This window comes from Podarcis muralis, chromosome 11 (assembly GCF_964188315.1).
Source record: "Podarcis muralis chromosome 11, rPodMur119.hap1.1, whole genome shotgun sequence".
Taxonomy (NCBI): domain Eukaryota; kingdom Metazoa; phylum Chordata; class Lepidosauria; order Squamata; family Lacertidae; genus Podarcis; species Podarcis muralis.
Window position 1 is genome coordinate 9,494,611 of NC_135665.1, and position 18,300 is coordinate 9,512,910.

Here is an 18,300-nt window from a genome sequence, read left to right on the forward strand (position 1 = left end):
TGATTGACAAGGGTCTCTCCCAGCCCTCCCTAGAGTTGTCGGGGATTGAACTTGGAACCTTCCACATGCAAAATGGATCATCTACACTTAACTACATCCTTCTCCCTTGGAGCTGTAGCAGAAAACAAACCAGATCTGTTGAAGTGAAGGCTGTTCTAAAAGAGGCTATGAGTTTGTTCATCAGATGACAACAAGCATAAACCCCACTACTTTCTTTCCAGGAGGGGTAGAGACTTACTTTAAAAATAAAAATAAAAACGAAAGATAAGAGTCTGGGGCATCTGACACACACAGAGGTGAATTTAGAGGAGAGCAACAAGTTGATATGCACTGGGTGCTGAAGGTTAGCAGGAGCTGGGACTGAGCAACGGGAGCTCACCCCGTCACGGGGATTCGAACCGCTGACCTTCCGATCAGCAAGCCCAAGAGGCTCAGTGGTTTAGACCACAGCACCACCCGCGCCCCACACCCAAGAGAGAAGATGTAGCAGGGAGTGTCACAACAAAGGTGAACAATGGAAGGCAAGAGGTGGGGGGGGGGTCACGAAATTTTGGCGCTGCACAGGGCACCGCTTACATTTTAAAGCACAAAGTCTGCCACTGATAGGGTTCTGGGTTACTGACTCCAGCTGTACAACATCATCTCTCTGGACAAGAGGAAGATTAGCTAAAATTTCCCTATGATTAAGTTATCTATCCATGGCACATTCCAAAATGTGTGTAACTGAAGTTGTGCAGGCCTGCCATATTCCCTGCACAGTGTTTGAATCATCTCTTTACTTACAGTCTAAAGAGCAAGGTTGAATAAAATAGGAGAATGCAGTCCCTGGCGGTGTGATGAGGCACACAAAGCCCTAACAATGCAGCTTGCCAGGCTTGGGGCAAGCTTGGGGCGGCAGCTAGACTGGTGACTGGAAGCGGCCGCTGAGACCACATAACACCAGTCCTGAAAGAACTACATTGGCTCCCAGTACGTTTCCAGGCACAATTCAAAGTGCTGGTGCTGACTGTTAAAGCCCCAAACAGCCTTGGCCCTGAAGGAGCGTCTCCACTTCCATCGTTCTGCCCAGACACTGAGGGCCAGTGCTGAGGGCCTTCTGGCGGTTCCCTCACTGTGAGAAATAAGGTTACAGGGAACCAGGCAGAGGGCCTTCTTAGTAGTGGCACCTGCCCTATGGAATACTATGGAATAAACAACTATCAGTTTTTTAGACGACATCTGAAGGCAGCCCTGTTTAGGGAAGCTTTTAATATCTGAAGAATCAATGTATTTTAATATTCTGCTGGAAGCCCCCCAGAGTGGCTGGGGAAACCCATTCAGATGGGCGGGGTATAAATAATAAATAACTATTGTTGTTGTTGTTATTATTATTATTATTATTATTATTATTATTATTATTGGGGTCCCAGTTTCTCCTTGCTATTTGCCCATCTTGTCCACGGAAGGTCACTACAGTGGATGCTCGGGTTGCGAACGTGATCCGTGCAGGAGGCACATTCGCAACCCGCAGTGTTCGCAACCCACAGTGCCGCGTCTGCGCACATGTGGGTTGTGATTCAGCACTTCTGTGCATGCACAAAGCGTGATTTAGCGCTTCTGTGCATGCACGACCACTGAAACCCAGAAGTAACCTGTTCCGTTACTTCTGGGTTTCGGCGCGTCCGAAAAAACGCACCCTGAAGCGTCTGTAACCCAAGGTATGACTGTACTGGGATTGGAGGAGAGACTTCACCAGAGTTTTCCTTGCACGGCAGCACATACAAATGAGAGGCTGGGACAGGGGAGGTGGCTTTGGCTGTGCCCATGTGGAGAAGGGAAGGCAAGTCAGGTGGGAAGGGCGAGGAAAAACCCTGGGCTGTCGTTGTTAAGTTGTGGGTGAACATATCAGACGACACCATTCTTCAGACAGCTCTTGTTTATTCACAGACCAGAACAGAACTGAACTGAAGGGTTTAGCCAACATGCTTATATAGAGCTCAACTACAAAGCAACAGTAACAACTTTGTAAGTATCCAATCACTGAATGTCACTTTCAATTCCTTATTTGTATATGTGGACCTGAGTGAAAACTATCTACAGTATCGTCCTGCTGGCCCAGGGTGAGAACTTCAGTACATAACAGTCGTGAGAGGAAGTTATATGCTGTAAAATGCTCCCATAAGGGCAAAGGGGAATGGGGCATCCATCAGATGAAAGTGTGGGGAGAGATGCAACGAGTTGACTGTGGGGTGCGGGTTGAGAAAGAGAGTTGGAGATGCAGTGGGCTGGCAGAGAGAGAAAGGCTTCTGTGAATTGAGGATGTGGACTTCTGTGAAAGTGTGTTCTTTCGGAACAGAAAACCAGGGATTCAAAGGAGTGGGTCTATGTTTTGTGGCTCAGACTCCACCTCTGCCGTGTACTTAGTTCCACTGGGCAATCTCACGCTCAACACTTCCTCAAAATTCCAAAAGGTGCCCATGGATCAGCCTCTTGAATTAAAATAAAATTAAAGATGATAAATGGACTTTGAATATCAAAGCTAAAGCTTCTGTTTTTAATAATAAAAAAGCACAACATAAGCCCGTTTTAGGACACAATAATTTATAGCGCTATTTAGCTTTCTTGTTTTCCTTAAACAGGTCTTTTATTATGTAAGCACACGGCAGGGTGGTTATTGGACCCAAGAGATTACAGCAGTTTTCCATTCCAATCCATTTAATGGAGCCTTTGGTATTTGGGTCAGAAATTGAAGTAGACGTTCTTTCACGCTGCCTTCCAAATAGTGTCTAGGTGAACAACTATGAGAATAAGGATTTATGTATGTTAAAAAGAAGACAGAATGTGTGTCATACAAGGAGATACACTTTTTAGTGGAATAATATAATTTGGTTTTTGAGAGTGGTAGCAGCAGACAGAAATAAGGATCTCTGGTGGGCAGTCAAACTATGTTCCTGGGCCCAGTAATATCCATTTTTATTTCTTTACCCTTTCTTCCCTGCTTGCTCTTATATGCATTGTTCAGCATCCCCAAAAGGAAGACTGGAAACAAATGTTATTGCATTTCCCATAATCTGCAAGTGCATATTAGAAAACAGCTCACTAATACTCTGAACTTAAAAGAAAACTAAGCTGTATACCATTCCCTGTATTTTACGTTTCTGTAGAGGAGTCTGCTTATTAATTTGTCATTAGTCTTATTTTAGCATTTTAAAATGCACTCCATATTTTAATAACATTTGTTTGATGCTGTTGAAGTGTTATTGAAAACTGTTACTCCTTCAGGGGATTACTGAAAGAGAGGGGGACAGCTCAAAGAGGAGTGCAGGCTGGCAGAGAGAAAGGACTATGCAACCCTAAATTGCATAATAAATAAAAATAATAAAATAAAATAAAAAATTGCCACAGACCACTATGGCCCCACCCAGCAAAGGATCTGATTCCAACCACTCCATACTTCCTTTGTGGGTCTATGACACTTCAATGGGGGGGTGGGGGGTGGGAATGATAATAGTAAAATAATAATAATAATAATAATAATAATAATAATAATAATAATTTATTATTTGTACCCCACCCATCTGGCTGGGCTTCCCCAGCCACTCTGGGAAGCTTCCGAGAAAGATTAAAAATACATTAAAATGTCACTCATTAAAAACTTCCCTAAACAGGGCTGCCTTCAGATGTCTTTTAAATGTCAGGCAGTTCTTTATTTCCTTGACATCTGATGGGAGGGCGTTCCACAGGGCGGGTGCCACTACCGAGAAGGCCCTCTGCCTGCTTCCCTGTAGCTTAGCTTCTCGCAGTGAGGGAACCGCCAGAAGGCCCTCGACGCTGGACCTCAGTGTCCAGGCAGAACGATGGGGGTAGAGACGCTCCTTCAGGTATACTGGGCCGAGGCCGTTTAGGGCTTTAAAAGTCAGCACCAACACTTTGAATTGTGCTTAGAAATGTACTGGGAGCCAATGTAGGTCTTTCAGGACTGGTGTTATGTATTCTTGGTGGCCGCCCCCAGTCACCAGTCTAGCTACCGCATTCAGGATTAGTTGTAGTTTCCGGGTCACCTTCAAAGGTAGCCCCACATAGTGCGCATTGCAGTAGTCTAAGCGAGAGATAACCAGAGCATGCACCACTCTGGCGAGACAGTCTGCTGGCAGATAGGGTCTCAGCCTGCGTACCAGATGGAGCTGGTAAACAGCTTCCCTGGACACAGAGTTGACCTGAGCCTCCATGGACAGCTGCGAGTCCAAAATGACTCCCAGGCTGCACACCTGGTCCTTCAGGGGCACAGTTATCCCATTAAGGACCAGGGAGTCCTCCACACCTGTCTGCTGAGGCCGATCCCCATCCCTGAATGAAAACAGCTCAGTTGTTTGTATAGTTGAAGCCTACTCATGAAAGATGAATGAATAATAGCTGCAGGACAGCACAATCTGATGCATACTTACTCAGTAAGTACCAAATAATTTTACAGAGCTTATTTCCAAGCAGGGACAGAGGAAGGGGACAGACACAGTGGCTTGGGCGTGCCAAGGCTCCGCGCTGCCCGAACGGTCTGCCCATTGCCCCCCAGCTGTAGGGTGGCTGAGTGGGAGGAGGCAGGCAGACCCCAATGGATGGCTCACTTCACCCTCATCCTGCCCCTATGGGCGGCTTACCCCTCCCCTGGGCATGGTGCCCTAGGCGCTTCAGTAGCTTCCTCCACTGCTGTTTCCAAGCTGTGTACTACTGCAGCTTGAGACTTACTGTGCAAGGGACAGTTAGATAACACAAAACTAAGAGAGATAAAGCAGGGCAGTTATTGCAGTAGAGTTCACATGCAGACTTTGGAAAAGAAAAGAAAACAGGGACAACTGCAAATGGGATTTTACAGATGATGATGATAATAATAATAATTTTTATTTATACCCCACCCTCCCCAGCCAAGACTGGGCTCAGTGCAGCTAACACCAGATATAAAACAATTGATTGAAATACAACTTAAAAAACAAGATTTAAATACAACATTAAAATGCAGCCTCATTTCAGCAGAAACTCAAAAACTTTTTTGGGGATGAAAACGTCAAGTCTTCCCCAAGGCTAACTATCCAGACTGGTCCTACATGGGCCAGAAAAAAGCCAGGGAAGTCCCCAAGTAGGAGTTCCATCACAGAAGGAAAAAGGAAAAAAGAAAGAGGGGGAGGGGTGTATAAATAATAATAATATAATATAATATGAATTAATAATAATATAATATAGTATAGTATAATAATATAATATAATATAATATAATATAATATAATATAATATAATATAATATAATATAATATAATATAATATAATATAATATAACATAACATAACATAACATAACATAACATAACATAACATAACATAACATAACATAATAATATAATACGGTGTAAAAAAAAGTTAGGGCATCTTTGCACGTGTTGTACTTGAAATGTTACCAGCATACTCCAGATATAAGGAGGGTGGGTCTATTAGGATTAAAAGTGCTTTGAGCAGAATGTATTAAATGTATTAAAAATGTTGCTCCAAAGCCAGAAGGAGTTACAACTAATGAACTAATAAAATGTTTCCCTGCTTTTAATTACTTTGCACCACTTTATAAAATGGTGCAAAACTGGTTACCAGGGTGACATGTTTGGGAAGTGGGGGGCAGGGAGAAAAGTAGGGGGAACATATTCACATTACTGAGGCAAATTGGCCAACATTCCTTTTGCCTGATCAGTTACGCGTAGTTCACTAACTGGGGCATAATAGGGGTTGAGATGCACATTCGATAGCCTACCTTTTACAGAAAGTAATGTGGAGAGCTAGCCCTTGCTTTTAGAAGGAGGCCTGGATGAATGTCTAAACTGCAAATATTGTCCATTCGTACATTATTTTCAGTGGGATATGCACTTAGATGCTTAGCTAAATAATCCCCCACATCTTAGCAGTGAGTGGTCTCACACGACTGCGCAGAGCTAGAGCGGGATAGGAGCAAATGTCTTGCGCTGAAATTCTGGAGGGCAACGGAACTGCCAGAACAGCAGAGCAGCAACTCAGCAGAACAATGCGTATGGACAAGCAATTAAAATGAATGACAACTGGAAGGAAGTGCTCTTTTCAGAAATGATTTCTGAAAGTTTGACACTAGACCAAGACAAGGCCAGGCTGCACCAAAACAACGATTCCACCAAAAAAATAAAAATAAATCATGAATTTGATGCAGGGCTTTGAGGAGAGAAGTTTTCATGAAATGGACCCTCCTTCCTTTGTTCCACTGATTTATTTTGAGTAACTCCCCTCTCTTAGACTTTTGGTGCCTGTTAGCAACAATTTAAGAAGCTGGTGGCCTCTGGTTGCCTATCTACAACACAGAAAGATCTGTGTGAGAGTTCTTTCAGGAGGAGAGCCAATTGCAAATCTTCTGTTACTATAACATACACTAAGTAGCAGTCAGTTTACTCCTTCCATCATCTCATTTGGTTGAAAGTAAACATTTTTACGAGCATCCTAGATGCTCCCATGCCTTCTGTTTATAGAGACAGAGATACATTACACAGAAAGATTGCTACAAAGCTAGTATTTTTTTAAGAAAAGAAAACGGTGGTGAATGATTCAACAGCAAGATTTTATTGGAGAGGGGTGACTGACATTTACTGTGCACTAGTACTCTGTGTGTGGAGGAATGTTGCAAAATTTAGTCTGAGAAAGGCAAAATGCTTTTCTCAAAATCTTCTGAAAGGCTTTGAGCTTAGAATACCCTGCTAGATTTGCTCCTCCAGTGCAGAATCACCAATGGCTCCTAGAGTCCTCACCAGTGCCAGATTTGCGTATAAGCTAAACAACCTATAGCTTAGGGCCCCACTCTCTTGGGCCCCCCAAAAAAAATTAAAGAAAAAAAAACTTTGATAAAATACATATTGTGTTATGTGCAAATGGCTTTATATGAATTTCCATATAGCATATATTCAACACAAAAAACAGTGACAATTTGTTGTTGACAAAGGACAGCTGGACATATAAAGGGCCCCATTACCTCCAGTAGCTTAGGGCCTCATCAAACCTAAATCTGGCCTTGATCCTCACCCAGTGCCATTCATGCAGAGAACCCCTAGGCTGCAACCATCTTCCACACAAGGTCATTTTCTCCTCTCATCCTAAACTATCCCTTTGCTCCCACATTTCTGTAATTTACAGATGTACTGCCATTGAGCATAGTGGTTCCATTTAGCTGGCATGCAAGCTAAGGCAGGCTATGGGAGACACAGAACATTGATTTCAGCTCCAATCATAATTAAGTTATATATTTAAGAAGAAGAACCTCTGCGTGAACAGGCATATGCTTTTTTCAACTTTCTGGATGTATCATTGATGGTTTTTGTGCCTGTTTTGAAGAAGTTCTTTTCAGGAAAGCTTTGAATAATCATTATGGGTCTAGACAATTTTTATTCCAAAAGGAGTCAGCTGTTATGCATTCAGTTGCTTCATGCTGCACAAAATTAATAACTGCAATAGTGCTCTCCTAACCACTGATAGACCTTTCTTGCATGAATTGTTTATCTAATCTTTCTGGAGAAATACGGTATCAATGCCACCTAGCTATGATTGTTATATTATTAGGAGTAATAGGTAGACCTCCCTTGCTTGTGGTCCCTCCCCATTTCCCTTATCAAGTTCTTGCCCTTGAGGATAATTGCTATTGCAGGGTCACTTACATTTTATCCTCAAAGCATGCACTGGGCTGAGAGAGATATTTTTCGCCAGCCACTCTCTCACAACTTGGCTCACAGTTCAGAAGGAGCAGCTGATGTTAGAATGATGTTGGATTGAAGTTAAGTGTTTTTTAGCAGTAATGTCATAAAGGAATGTGTAAAAATGGATTGTTAACAGGTGATAATCTAAAATTATAATATATTAAGATTAAAGATTAGGATAAAAACAAAGAGGGAAAGGATTTGCTGAACCAACTAATTGAACTGGAATACAAAAAAGGGAGGTGTGAGGAGGTCTGGGGAACAAGCAAATGAAAGATAAGATACGGAAAGATTGAATTGTTTTTGACTGTTTTTACTTTGTATTTTCTCTTTTTCTTTTTTCTTTTTGTAACATTTTGAAAACTTTAATAAATATCTTTTAAAAAACAACAGAAGGAGCATTGGACCTATGGGTGGTGAAACTATCTCTGCATTTAAATGCCACTTTAATTCTCTTCACCCTGCTCACAAAAAGGATTTTGCTTCACCCCACTCGCCAATGCATAGCTGAAACAAAGCACTCTATTTTAAGGTGGGTAAAATAGCTGGGAAATGCTCCTTGACAATTCAATCCAGCTCTATTTGAAACATCGAATTTTGTAGCAAAATGTATGTTTAGCCAATGCAGGTAGGTTATTGCATTCAGATTGCTGACACGGGAAACGCAAAAAGTAAATTTAGTGCAAAAAAATGAAAGAAAAATAATGGTTAAATGTCAAGGCCTAAGAAACAGCAGCTCAAATTAAGTCCCATAACTCTCATATAAAGTGTACGATTGCAGGTAGCAGATGTTAATTGACATAAGTTCAAAAAACCAGAATTACTTACTATCACCCTGGCAAAGCAAAGGCCCAAGTTTGTAAGCTGCTTCAGAATTTGGTCGGTTTGTATCTGTGATGAAAAGTTCTGTTACTGGTAGGTGGTCTTTATAGGATAGGAGCCCAGTGTCATTTGTCCTAGAACATATAAACAAACAAACTTTCAGATAATGCATTAAGCAGTTGTGTGAATGGATGTCATTGTCTTTGCGTTAGTTGTGTCTAGCAAATGGCTGCATTTTTAGCAAATGTAGATGGATAGTACAGTGAAGGCATAGAAACGTTTACCAAAATGGCAACAGAGAGAGGGGCGGGGAAGAGTTAGAACTACATGCAGTTTTATATAAGGATGACATTTCTAAAGTCCAGTTTTGACCAAGAGCCTTGTCACAGGAAATCTACATATATTGCCCCCCAGATTTATGGAGAGTTAGATGAAAACAATGAGAACTTAGATCTCTTTCATGACAATGTAACAAAGCTGAAAAGTTGTGTCTGTGCTCAGACCCGTGTGTGTATTCCTTGCAAGGAAGATGTCCTTCGGAGTAATCAAGTTCCACGCATAACTCAGCTCTGATGTGAAACTGACGTGCATTGAGTCAGATCATTCACCTATCTAGTTTAGTATTGTCGACACTGACTGGCAACAGCTCTCCAGAGTTTCCGAAAGGACCCTTTCTGAGCCTACCTGGAGATAGCAAGAACTGACCTTTTAGTATGGAAACAATCATTTGTCTGGAACAAATAACGAAAATAACGAAAAAGGCCATAATCATTATTGATAACTGAATGCCACAAGCTATTCTTTTCCCACCTTTTCCAATTGAGAATATATAGTGTTTATGTTCATTTCAGTTTCTATAAGGGTAGGAGACTCTTACATTTGTCAAGTGTTCAAATTCTTACAACAGGCAAACATGTGTGTGTGTGTGTGTGTGTGTGTGTGTAATATATGATTGAAGAAAAACTGAGAAACTTGCAAGAAGATGCTTACATTTTCTACTTCTTTTGCTATCCATTTTTATGCTTGCCATTTCAGCATTTCCTTTGAGCCTCAGCATTTCCAATCCCTCTTATCTAGAAGTTTTTCATTAGCAGGAGAGGATCAGTCCCCCACAATCCATTGAGTCTTTTGTGCCTGACTCAGGGCGGGATGGGGGTGACCAGTTTAAATGGTGAGTGTTGTGTGGCTGGTGGCCATTTGACAGGTTATAAAGGTAGCTCTTGGGCTTGCCGATCGAAAGGTCGGTGGTTCGAATCCCCGTGGCGGGGTGCGCTCCCGTTGCTCGGTCCCAGCGCCTGCCAACCTAGCAGTTTGAAAGCACCCCGGGTGCAAGTAGATAAATAGGGACCACTTACTGGCGTGAAGGTAAACAGCGTTTCTGTGTGCTGCGCTGGCTCGTCAGATGCAGCTTTGTCACGCTGGCCACGTGACCCAGAAGTGTCTCCGGACAGCGCTGGCCCCCGGCCTCTTAAGTGAGATGGGCGCACAACCCTAGAGTCTGTCAAGACTGGCCCGTACGGGCAGGGGTACCTTTACCTTTAAAGGTAGCTCTACCCTCTAGTCAATAACCTCCAAGCTACTGGACTCTGATGCCTGGCAGACAAAAAACCAGTGTTCATTTTGCCCTTTAGTCACATTAGACCCCCAAAGACCCAGAATGGAAAATGAGGAAAACATTTGAAGTGGCAGCAGGAACAGGAACTGCTAGGGCCTGCAAGGCCTCAGAAGCAGTGCCACAAAGGGGGAAGGGACAGCTTTCCTGGCATAAAATACTTTGGGAAGATTTTGAGAAGGTTAGCTCACAATGTTGGTCCTGTCAAGGATTGTACCAAAGAGCATCATGCCTGTGGAGCCAGGGACTTCATAGTTTCATTGACGGTATGTAGCTGGTCCCTTGGTCACCGGACAAAATGACTAGCCTGAACTCCATGCTTTCCCATCTACATGAGATGTTCAAATGAGAAGTGAATCTCAGAGAGTTGTTTCACACTCCAATTACTGTGGCCCATTGATGTGACCTTACTGCCTGAAAATACTTATTCCTTTATGAAAGCTATTACTATGTGGGACTATTATAGTTCCCAAGTTTATCCGTGTGCCTAACTAAACCTTTTCTCATATATATATCTGTCCGAGATTTCTCCTTGTCACAGGGAACACTTTAGGACGAAATTACAGCACGACAACAAAAAATGACCTTTAACAAAACCAAAAAAAAAAAAAAAAAAAAAGATAAAAATCTAGGACACATTTTCAAGCTGTGTGCCTGAAGTTGGGCTTCTGAGTTCATGCAAGGAAGAAAGAATTGCTCTAATAGCAGGTGAACTTTGATACTTTAAAAATAGCTGTTTCCATCTAAGTAAGGATTTAGAATCCTAATTTTTAAGATGTTGCTGCGAAAATTCTACCCTATGATTCTGAAGGCACCTCAAAACAGCATGGAAAAAAGAAATTTATATCATCCTTGGGTAGACAAAGGCAGCTATCACAATGCCATTTCTCACCGATAGAAAGGGGAAGGAGTTGCCAGGAATGTGGACATGTGTTTGAGGGGATCACCGCAGGATTCCAATACTTGGAGGACTTCTGGTCAATCAGGTTGGCATAGACCTTTAGAGAAAGGCACCACCGCCTTCCCTTTCTGCCCATCAACAAGCCTATGCAACATTGTAGGATTAGTCATTTGAGGGCTGAGTCAGGATTTTTACCCCATATGGCGCTCCCTACTCATATGTTAAAGTGCATGGTGATGTTGTATGTATCTGATTTACTTAATTGGCTGCCTGTTCTTTCATAGTCAGGAAGTGTGGGCAGGAAGAGAAGTAAGTTTGGAAACCTTGGTAAGCACCCTAATTGAAATAAATTGAAATACTTTATTGTCACTTGCACAACTTGTATACATTGAGATTACACGAGCACCCCCCACTCAGCTCTCTTAGTCTTAATTCCCCTCGTTTACTGACGCACACCCACCAAACCTGAAAGTCAGTTGCCCTGTTGTTATCTTTTCATTCAGCAGCCTAACAGCCCATGGATAGAAGCTGTTATTTACCCTGTTGGTGCAACTAATCCTGCTTCTATACCTTCTGCCTGAGGGCAGGAGATCAAGAACGTGCCAGCCAGGGTGTGAATCATCCCTGAGAATTTTCCTCACTCTCCTGAGGCAAAGTTCTTCCACTATTTCATCCAGCAGATTCATGGGACAGTCCATAATATCTTGTGCTGTATTCACCACCCTCTGTAGGTACTTCCTATCAGTTGATGTCAAACCAGCGTACCACACCGTACTACTACAAGTAATACACTTGGAGGGTGAAAGGATTGTTAGTCTAAGGTTACCAGATTTTTTTCAATGAATTTGGGGACACTTTTCAACTTCAATGGATTTTGTATGGGGACAGATTTGTAAATCCGGGGACTGTCCCTGGGAAACAGAGACATCCAGGAACCTAATGTTAGTCCACCTACTTACCATTGTCAGCTAGCAGAAGCCTTTGAATCCTGGAAACTTTAGCCTATCAAATGCTGCCCAGCATGGTGTGTGTGTGTGTGTGTGCATGTTTGTGTAGCAGCCAGCTGCCTCCTCAGCTTGTCCTTTGGATGAGCAGATGAGGAAGGCAAAGAGCAACATCTGATCGATCCATTGTATTTAGCCAGGCTGGCAATGCCCAGCAGGAGAAAAGGGAAGCCTTGTCTCCTCTATACTTCGGTTGTGTTGTTGTTTGATGCTTGTTGCAGAATAAGATGAATAAAGATGGCCCTTATATCAACGGATGTCTCATGAATTAATTCTGGTAGGATGAGTGGGTGCCACATATTTTGACATTCAACATTTTAACTTGTTGAGAACAAAGCAAAGAATGAAAACAAAATCACCATTCATTTCTGTCAGCATCACAGTTGCAGTCATGATGCGAATCAATGCAGCTTCCTTGTATTCCACAAGCACATTTCTGAACATCTGGCCTGGAGCCTCCCCAGTACGTCTGTGTCTCATTGATTTTTCCAACCCACCAGCTGAATGGAATTCCATCTAAAAGACAAGTTAGAGAAATTTGCAATTTACTGTTCCACCTGTTTTCCTTCAACTCTAAAGGAGAAAAGATTCACAAACGAAAAGTTGCAAAATGTGACATTTTTTAAAATAAAATTGGTCATACTTCTTTAAAATGCTTTTTCATTTTAATGTTTCATTATCATGAACTAAATTACTTTCAAAACTTTCTGCTTATATTACTGGAAAAAGAGAACTGGTAGTCCCTAAATCAGTCAGGCATGGTATTAGAACCATTTATCTTAAGGAGGCCACTTACACAATTTGCATTATGACAGCATATGAAGAAGGAAATGCCCTCATCCCCCAAAATCTAGGTAATTTATTATGTGATGTAAAAATCAATAGATGATCAAGGGTCTACTAGTGAGGAAACTGCAAGTGTCTTATCTCATAAAGGTCTCATTTTGATAATAAAAGATTAGTAAGCATATACTAATATACTAATTGAGCATATGCTCAGCAGAGTTGTGTACAGTGGTACTTCGGTTTAAGAACAGCCCTGTTTACGAACTATTCAATTTACGAGCTCCGCAAAACCGGGAGTAGTGTCCCGGTTTGCGAACTTTACCTGGTCTAAGAACGGAATCTGAACGGTGGAAGGGCACCGGTGGCGGGAGGCTTCATTGGGAAAGCACGCCTCAGTTTAAGAATGGTTTCGGTTTAAGAACAAACTTCTGGAACGGATTAAGTTCGTAAACCGGGGTACCACTGTACAGTCAGACCTCGGTTGTTGAACATAATCCATTTGGGAAGACCGTTCGACTTCCGAAATGTTCGACAACTGAGGCACGGCTTCCAATTGGTTGCAAGAGCTTCTTGCACCCAAGCGGAAGCCGCGTTGGACGTTCGGGTTCCGAAAAACATTCGAAAACCGGAGCATTTACTTCCAGGTTTTCGGCATTCGGGAATCAAAACATTAAAAAATGGAGCCATTCAAGAGCCGAGGTTTGACTGTACTTACTGGGAGAACTGCAAATGTCAAGAGTAAGATCGTGTAGCAGGGTTTTTTTGGCTCTCAATGAACTATAAGAGGAGTCTGCAGGATCAGGCTCATTCAGTGAAGCATCCTGTTCTCACAGTGGTCTGTAGGAAACCAGCAAACAGGATTGAAGTGCAAGAACACTCTCCTGTGGTTTCCAGAAACTGGTTTTCAGAAGCACTGCTTCCTCCAATTGTGACAGTAGCCAATGATTTGGGCTAATCTTCCTTTAAAGCCATCCAAGTTGATGGCCATGCCCTGCCTCCTGTGGGAGTCAGTTTCAGCTATGAAGGTGTGCCGTGTTAATCACTGTCACTTTAATAACTTGCCTGGTGGCAAGAAGCGACATTGCAGAGCCAACTCTGTCCGCAGCACTGGTTACAGTAAAAACGAGGGAGCCTTAATTCAACACTACTGTACATTAAGGCGAGAGATGCTGCCAGCTAAACAGAGCGATAAATGCACAAAATATACAGAAAAGGGTAATTACTAGAGGATATGAAGCATGAAGATAATCAATCTTAAAAGGAGAAGGAAGGAAGGTGAACTTTGCAATGAATGCAGAAGTCGAGGCACACGGGGAGAATAATGCCCTATTAAATTGTATGGCAACACTTTGGTGAGTTCTGCTTTTGTTTGCGAGAAGCATTCAAGCTTTCAACAACAACCCCCCACCAAGAATCTGGAACTTATGCCTCCCTTTGCCTTCCTAACAACTGTCAGTACATATTGCAGCTCACTGTTAGACAACTCCTCTGCTACCCTGGCAGTCTCTCTGCTTGCAACATAACGTCTCGCTCACATACTATTCAACCTGCCAGCCCAGCAGGTCTTCAAAAAAACAGAACCAGAAGATGAATAATGGCAAGAATGCTCTCCCAGATATTGTGTGTGTGTGTGTGTGTGTGTGTGTGTGTGTGTGTGTTTAGCTTTACAACTTATTGGTGGTGGAATAGGAAATCCAGATAAAAGGTCTACATAATTTACGAAAAATCTCATTTTTCAAAATCCTTTTATACCCATATAAAAATGCCACAATTCAATGGTTCTGGAGTGCATCTATTATCTATGTTCTCTGCCATTTTCTTCTGACTTGGGAGAAAACTATAAAGAGTTAGGGGATATTTAAACATCTAAAAAAAATAGATATCATACTGTGACTTTGTATCTTCTTTGAAATCAATAATATGCTATGGTTCGCCACTGATGCCTACTTATTAGACATGCAAATAGGTGAATGGGATGCTGAATATTTAGCAGGTATCATGAAACATTTCCCTCTTCCTTTCACACGGCCTCAGATGATGAAGTGTGCAAGTAACAGTCCCTCTTCAGTTTATTAGGAAGAAACAAAGCTACCTCAGACCATTTTTCATCTTGTTCAGTTCTGGTAAGACTGACTGGCAATGACTGTCCAGGGTTTCAACAGGGGACATTCACACTTCTATCTGGAGATGTCAGGGTGTGAACAAGAGACCTCCTGCATGCAATGCAATCATCCTATCCCTGAACTATGGCACTATCTAAACACAGCAGCGGAAAGGTGTGCTAGGTGTGCACATGGAAAGCACTTTGCAGCATGCATCCATGTGATCAAAGCATGCACCAGTGGAGTTTGCAGGGATTGAATGTGGGAATTTTTGCATGCAAGGCTCTCAGCTATGGTCTTTCTGTCAGGTGAACAACAGAGATCAAGGGATTTAAGTATTATATTATGTCAGGGTCTTGGGAGCTTTTTTCAGCCTAAAGACTACATTCCTTTCTGGGCAAATTTCCAAGGTTCATATGCTGGCCAGGAGGTGGTACACAGCCAAAGGAAAAAGTTGATGGACCAAAAATGTAAATTTTCCCTTTGTACAGTAGGCTAGTTTCTACACATACTCTCACATCCCACTCTTTCCCCCTTCCAAACTAGAGGCATTAGCGCTTTGAACAGGTTTGCTTGAACAAACTATTGGCAAAGGACGTGGACTGGAATTTGCTTTGGATATTGGGGGTGAATACATTTTGGCTAACAGAGCGTGCATTTCTGAGTTCTGCATTCTCAGATTACTGTGGAGTTTTCACACAAACAAAAGGATCCCGGAGGAAAGATAAGCCAAGTCTCCAGAAGGTAATCCAATTTGCATGTTCATAGACCAGAGCTGTAAACTGTCCTCCTGAGGGGGAAAGGCAAGCCAACATAAGTTATCTATCTGAAAACCTGAGCTAGCTCTGCTTTGTGACACTATAGAACTGCTATGAAATTTAAACAAGCTGTACTACGTTAATTTCAATGTCAAGCCAGTCTAAAGCCATGTACAAATTTGGCAAAAACCAATGGAACATTTCTTCCGCTCTTCCCTATCACAAATAGCATAATAAACTTCTTCTTACCCTTCTGGTGAAAATTGATTGTTTAACCTTGCAGATTTACTTGCTGAACTCCAAAACAATGTCACTTGTCCTTGCCAGCAATGTGAATACCCCTAGTTCATTACCACCACCACTCTGAATTTGTGTTTAAATGAACCATCTGATAATAACACCTGGAATACATGTCACTATGACTCATCCGTATAGTTTAAGCTATGGTTTCCCCAGTAGTGATGTATGGAAGTGAGAGCTGGACCATAAAGAAGGCTGATCAATGAAGAATTGTTGCTTTTGAATTATGGTGCTGGAGGAGTCTCTTGAGAGTCCCACGGACTGCCAGAAGATCAAACCTCTCCATTCTTAAAGAAATCAGCCCTGAGTGCTCACTGAAAGGACAGATCCTGAAGCTGAGGCTCCAATACTTCGGCCACCTCATGAGAAGAGAAGACTCCCTGGAAAAGACCCTGATGCTGGGAAAGATGGAGGACACAAGGAGAAGGGGATGACAGAGGAGGAGATGGTTGGACAGTGTTCTCGAAGCTACCAGCATGAGTTTGAGAAAACTGCGGAGGCAGTGGAAGACAGGAGTGCCTGGCGTGCTCTGGTCCATGGGGTCACGAAGAGTCAGACACAACTAAACAACAACAACAACAACAATGACTCATGCCCAAAGAGTATACAATTGTCATAGCCACTTGTGTAACTGCTTCCTCTGTTCTACACTGCAGGTTGCAGACCTCCATCAATCTGCTCAAGAAAATTTGATACCATTCTGAAGCAGATGTGGACCAAAGGGGAGGAGAGAAAAAGAAAAAGGAGAAGTTTTGTTGCATCACTGGTGTGACATTGGCTCTCATCCCATATTCCCCCTGCTTCAAGAACATGATAGGGCGTGGAACCTGAATTCTTGCACAGCAGTTGTGCATCAAGGCTCCATCTCTGTGTTGTTATTTAGTTGAAATCCACCAAGTTATCTGGAAAAGCAAACCTGAAGCCTGTGCATAACGTGAGATGGGTAAGGCTATTAAAGGATTATAACAAAGCAGTGATTAGTCAGGCTTCTGCCTTGGTTGTGAATGTTAGTAATCAGATGAAAGAAAAAGGTGGATTTGATGCAGCTAGTGAAAAAAGTAAACAGAGTATATAGAAATATTAGCATGTGACATCTTTTGAAGGTTCATTTGCATGCTTCTGTAGGAACTGAAAGCAAATGAGGGCTTATCCACATTTCCTCTCGTCCCACTGCATTCCCCCAAGGGAAAACCACCCTTTAGCATTCAATCGGAGCAAGCAGCAATTGGGTTCTCAGTGGATTGCTGTTCATTCCAATTCAAAGCTAAAGAGTGGGTTTTCCCTGGGAAAGGAGTAAGACAACGAGAAAAATACCATGCTTTCGAGGCATGGGAAAAGTGGAAGTACGGATGAGCTCTGAGTCGTTGCTTCTGTCTAAGTTAAAAAGAATGGTTTGTGCTATATCTTCCTTCCTTCCTTTATTACTCATTGCCATACTCAACTGCTGTATTTGTCAGATGCACTCAATACAAATTATACAATCCTAGGGGCGAGAAGGGTAAAATTATGCAAGGGAAATTTAATGTAGTTTCATACTCAATGTATGAAATTTAATGTAGTTTCATACTCATAATGTAGTTTTCTCAAGTGGTGGAAAGGGCAGGTCTGCCGAGTGAATTTCCATTAGAAGGCTGTTCCCCTTCCTAGGGAGGTGAGGTTGCAGGCAGGCCATGTGCACTCCCTGTGTATGGGGGGGGGGAGTGGCAAAGCCACCCGCGTCACTGGGAGTCCCAGCCACGTAAACGCCCCATGGCCAACCAATCCAGTTGACCAGGGTGTGTGGCTTACCCTATTTAAATCGCTGCACGACCGGGGGCTCCTTCTCCTTACCTCCTCTTCACCTCACCCCACCCCACCCTACTTGCCACTCCCCCTCCCCCCTTTACTTTTCTCCCCCCCCCTTCTTCTTCATATTTGTTTAAACCAATTCATAACCCAAGAACTTATACATTGAGACCACTAGTAATGATACATATGTTGTAGATATCTTTCCACATTTATTATGCTATTTTTATTATATACATTTATTATGCTATTTTTGTGATATACAAATGACATGAGAAAACATCAGGCAAGGCCTCTTTCCACCTGCCTTGCCCTACCCTCTAGTCTCTGCTTCGCACCCTGTATCGTATTATGTTGTGCACTGTGGTTTGCTGTGTTTTATTGATTGGAGTTTAGAAATTACTTATTGTAACTGTTAAGAGTGGATTTCTGTTTAATGTTGAAATGCTGATGTTTAATATTATTCTATATTAATGTAATGAATGTTGAATGTTATTTTATTTGGAT

General features: G+C 42.3%; 1 protein-coding gene across 3 annotated transcripts in view; it reads right to left on the reverse strand.

The window, feature by feature from the left end:
- The window catches only part of LOC114606418 (contactin-associated protein-like 4), a 278,819-nt gene that overhangs the window by 54,203 nt on the left and 206,316 nt on the right, over positions 1 to 18,300 (reverse strand). For all 3 annotated transcript variants that reach the window (XM_077936037.1, XM_028748648.2, XM_077936035.1), the window contains exons 14-15: positions 12,422 to 12,578; positions 8,552 to 8,679 (exon numbers count right to left, since the gene is read on the reverse strand). In XM_077936037.1, coding sequence (XP_077792163.1) covers positions 8,552 to 8,679; positions 12,422 to 12,578 — 285 coding nt within the window. The remainder of the gene's footprint in view (positions 1 to 8,551; positions 8,680 to 12,421; positions 12,579 to 18,300) is intronic.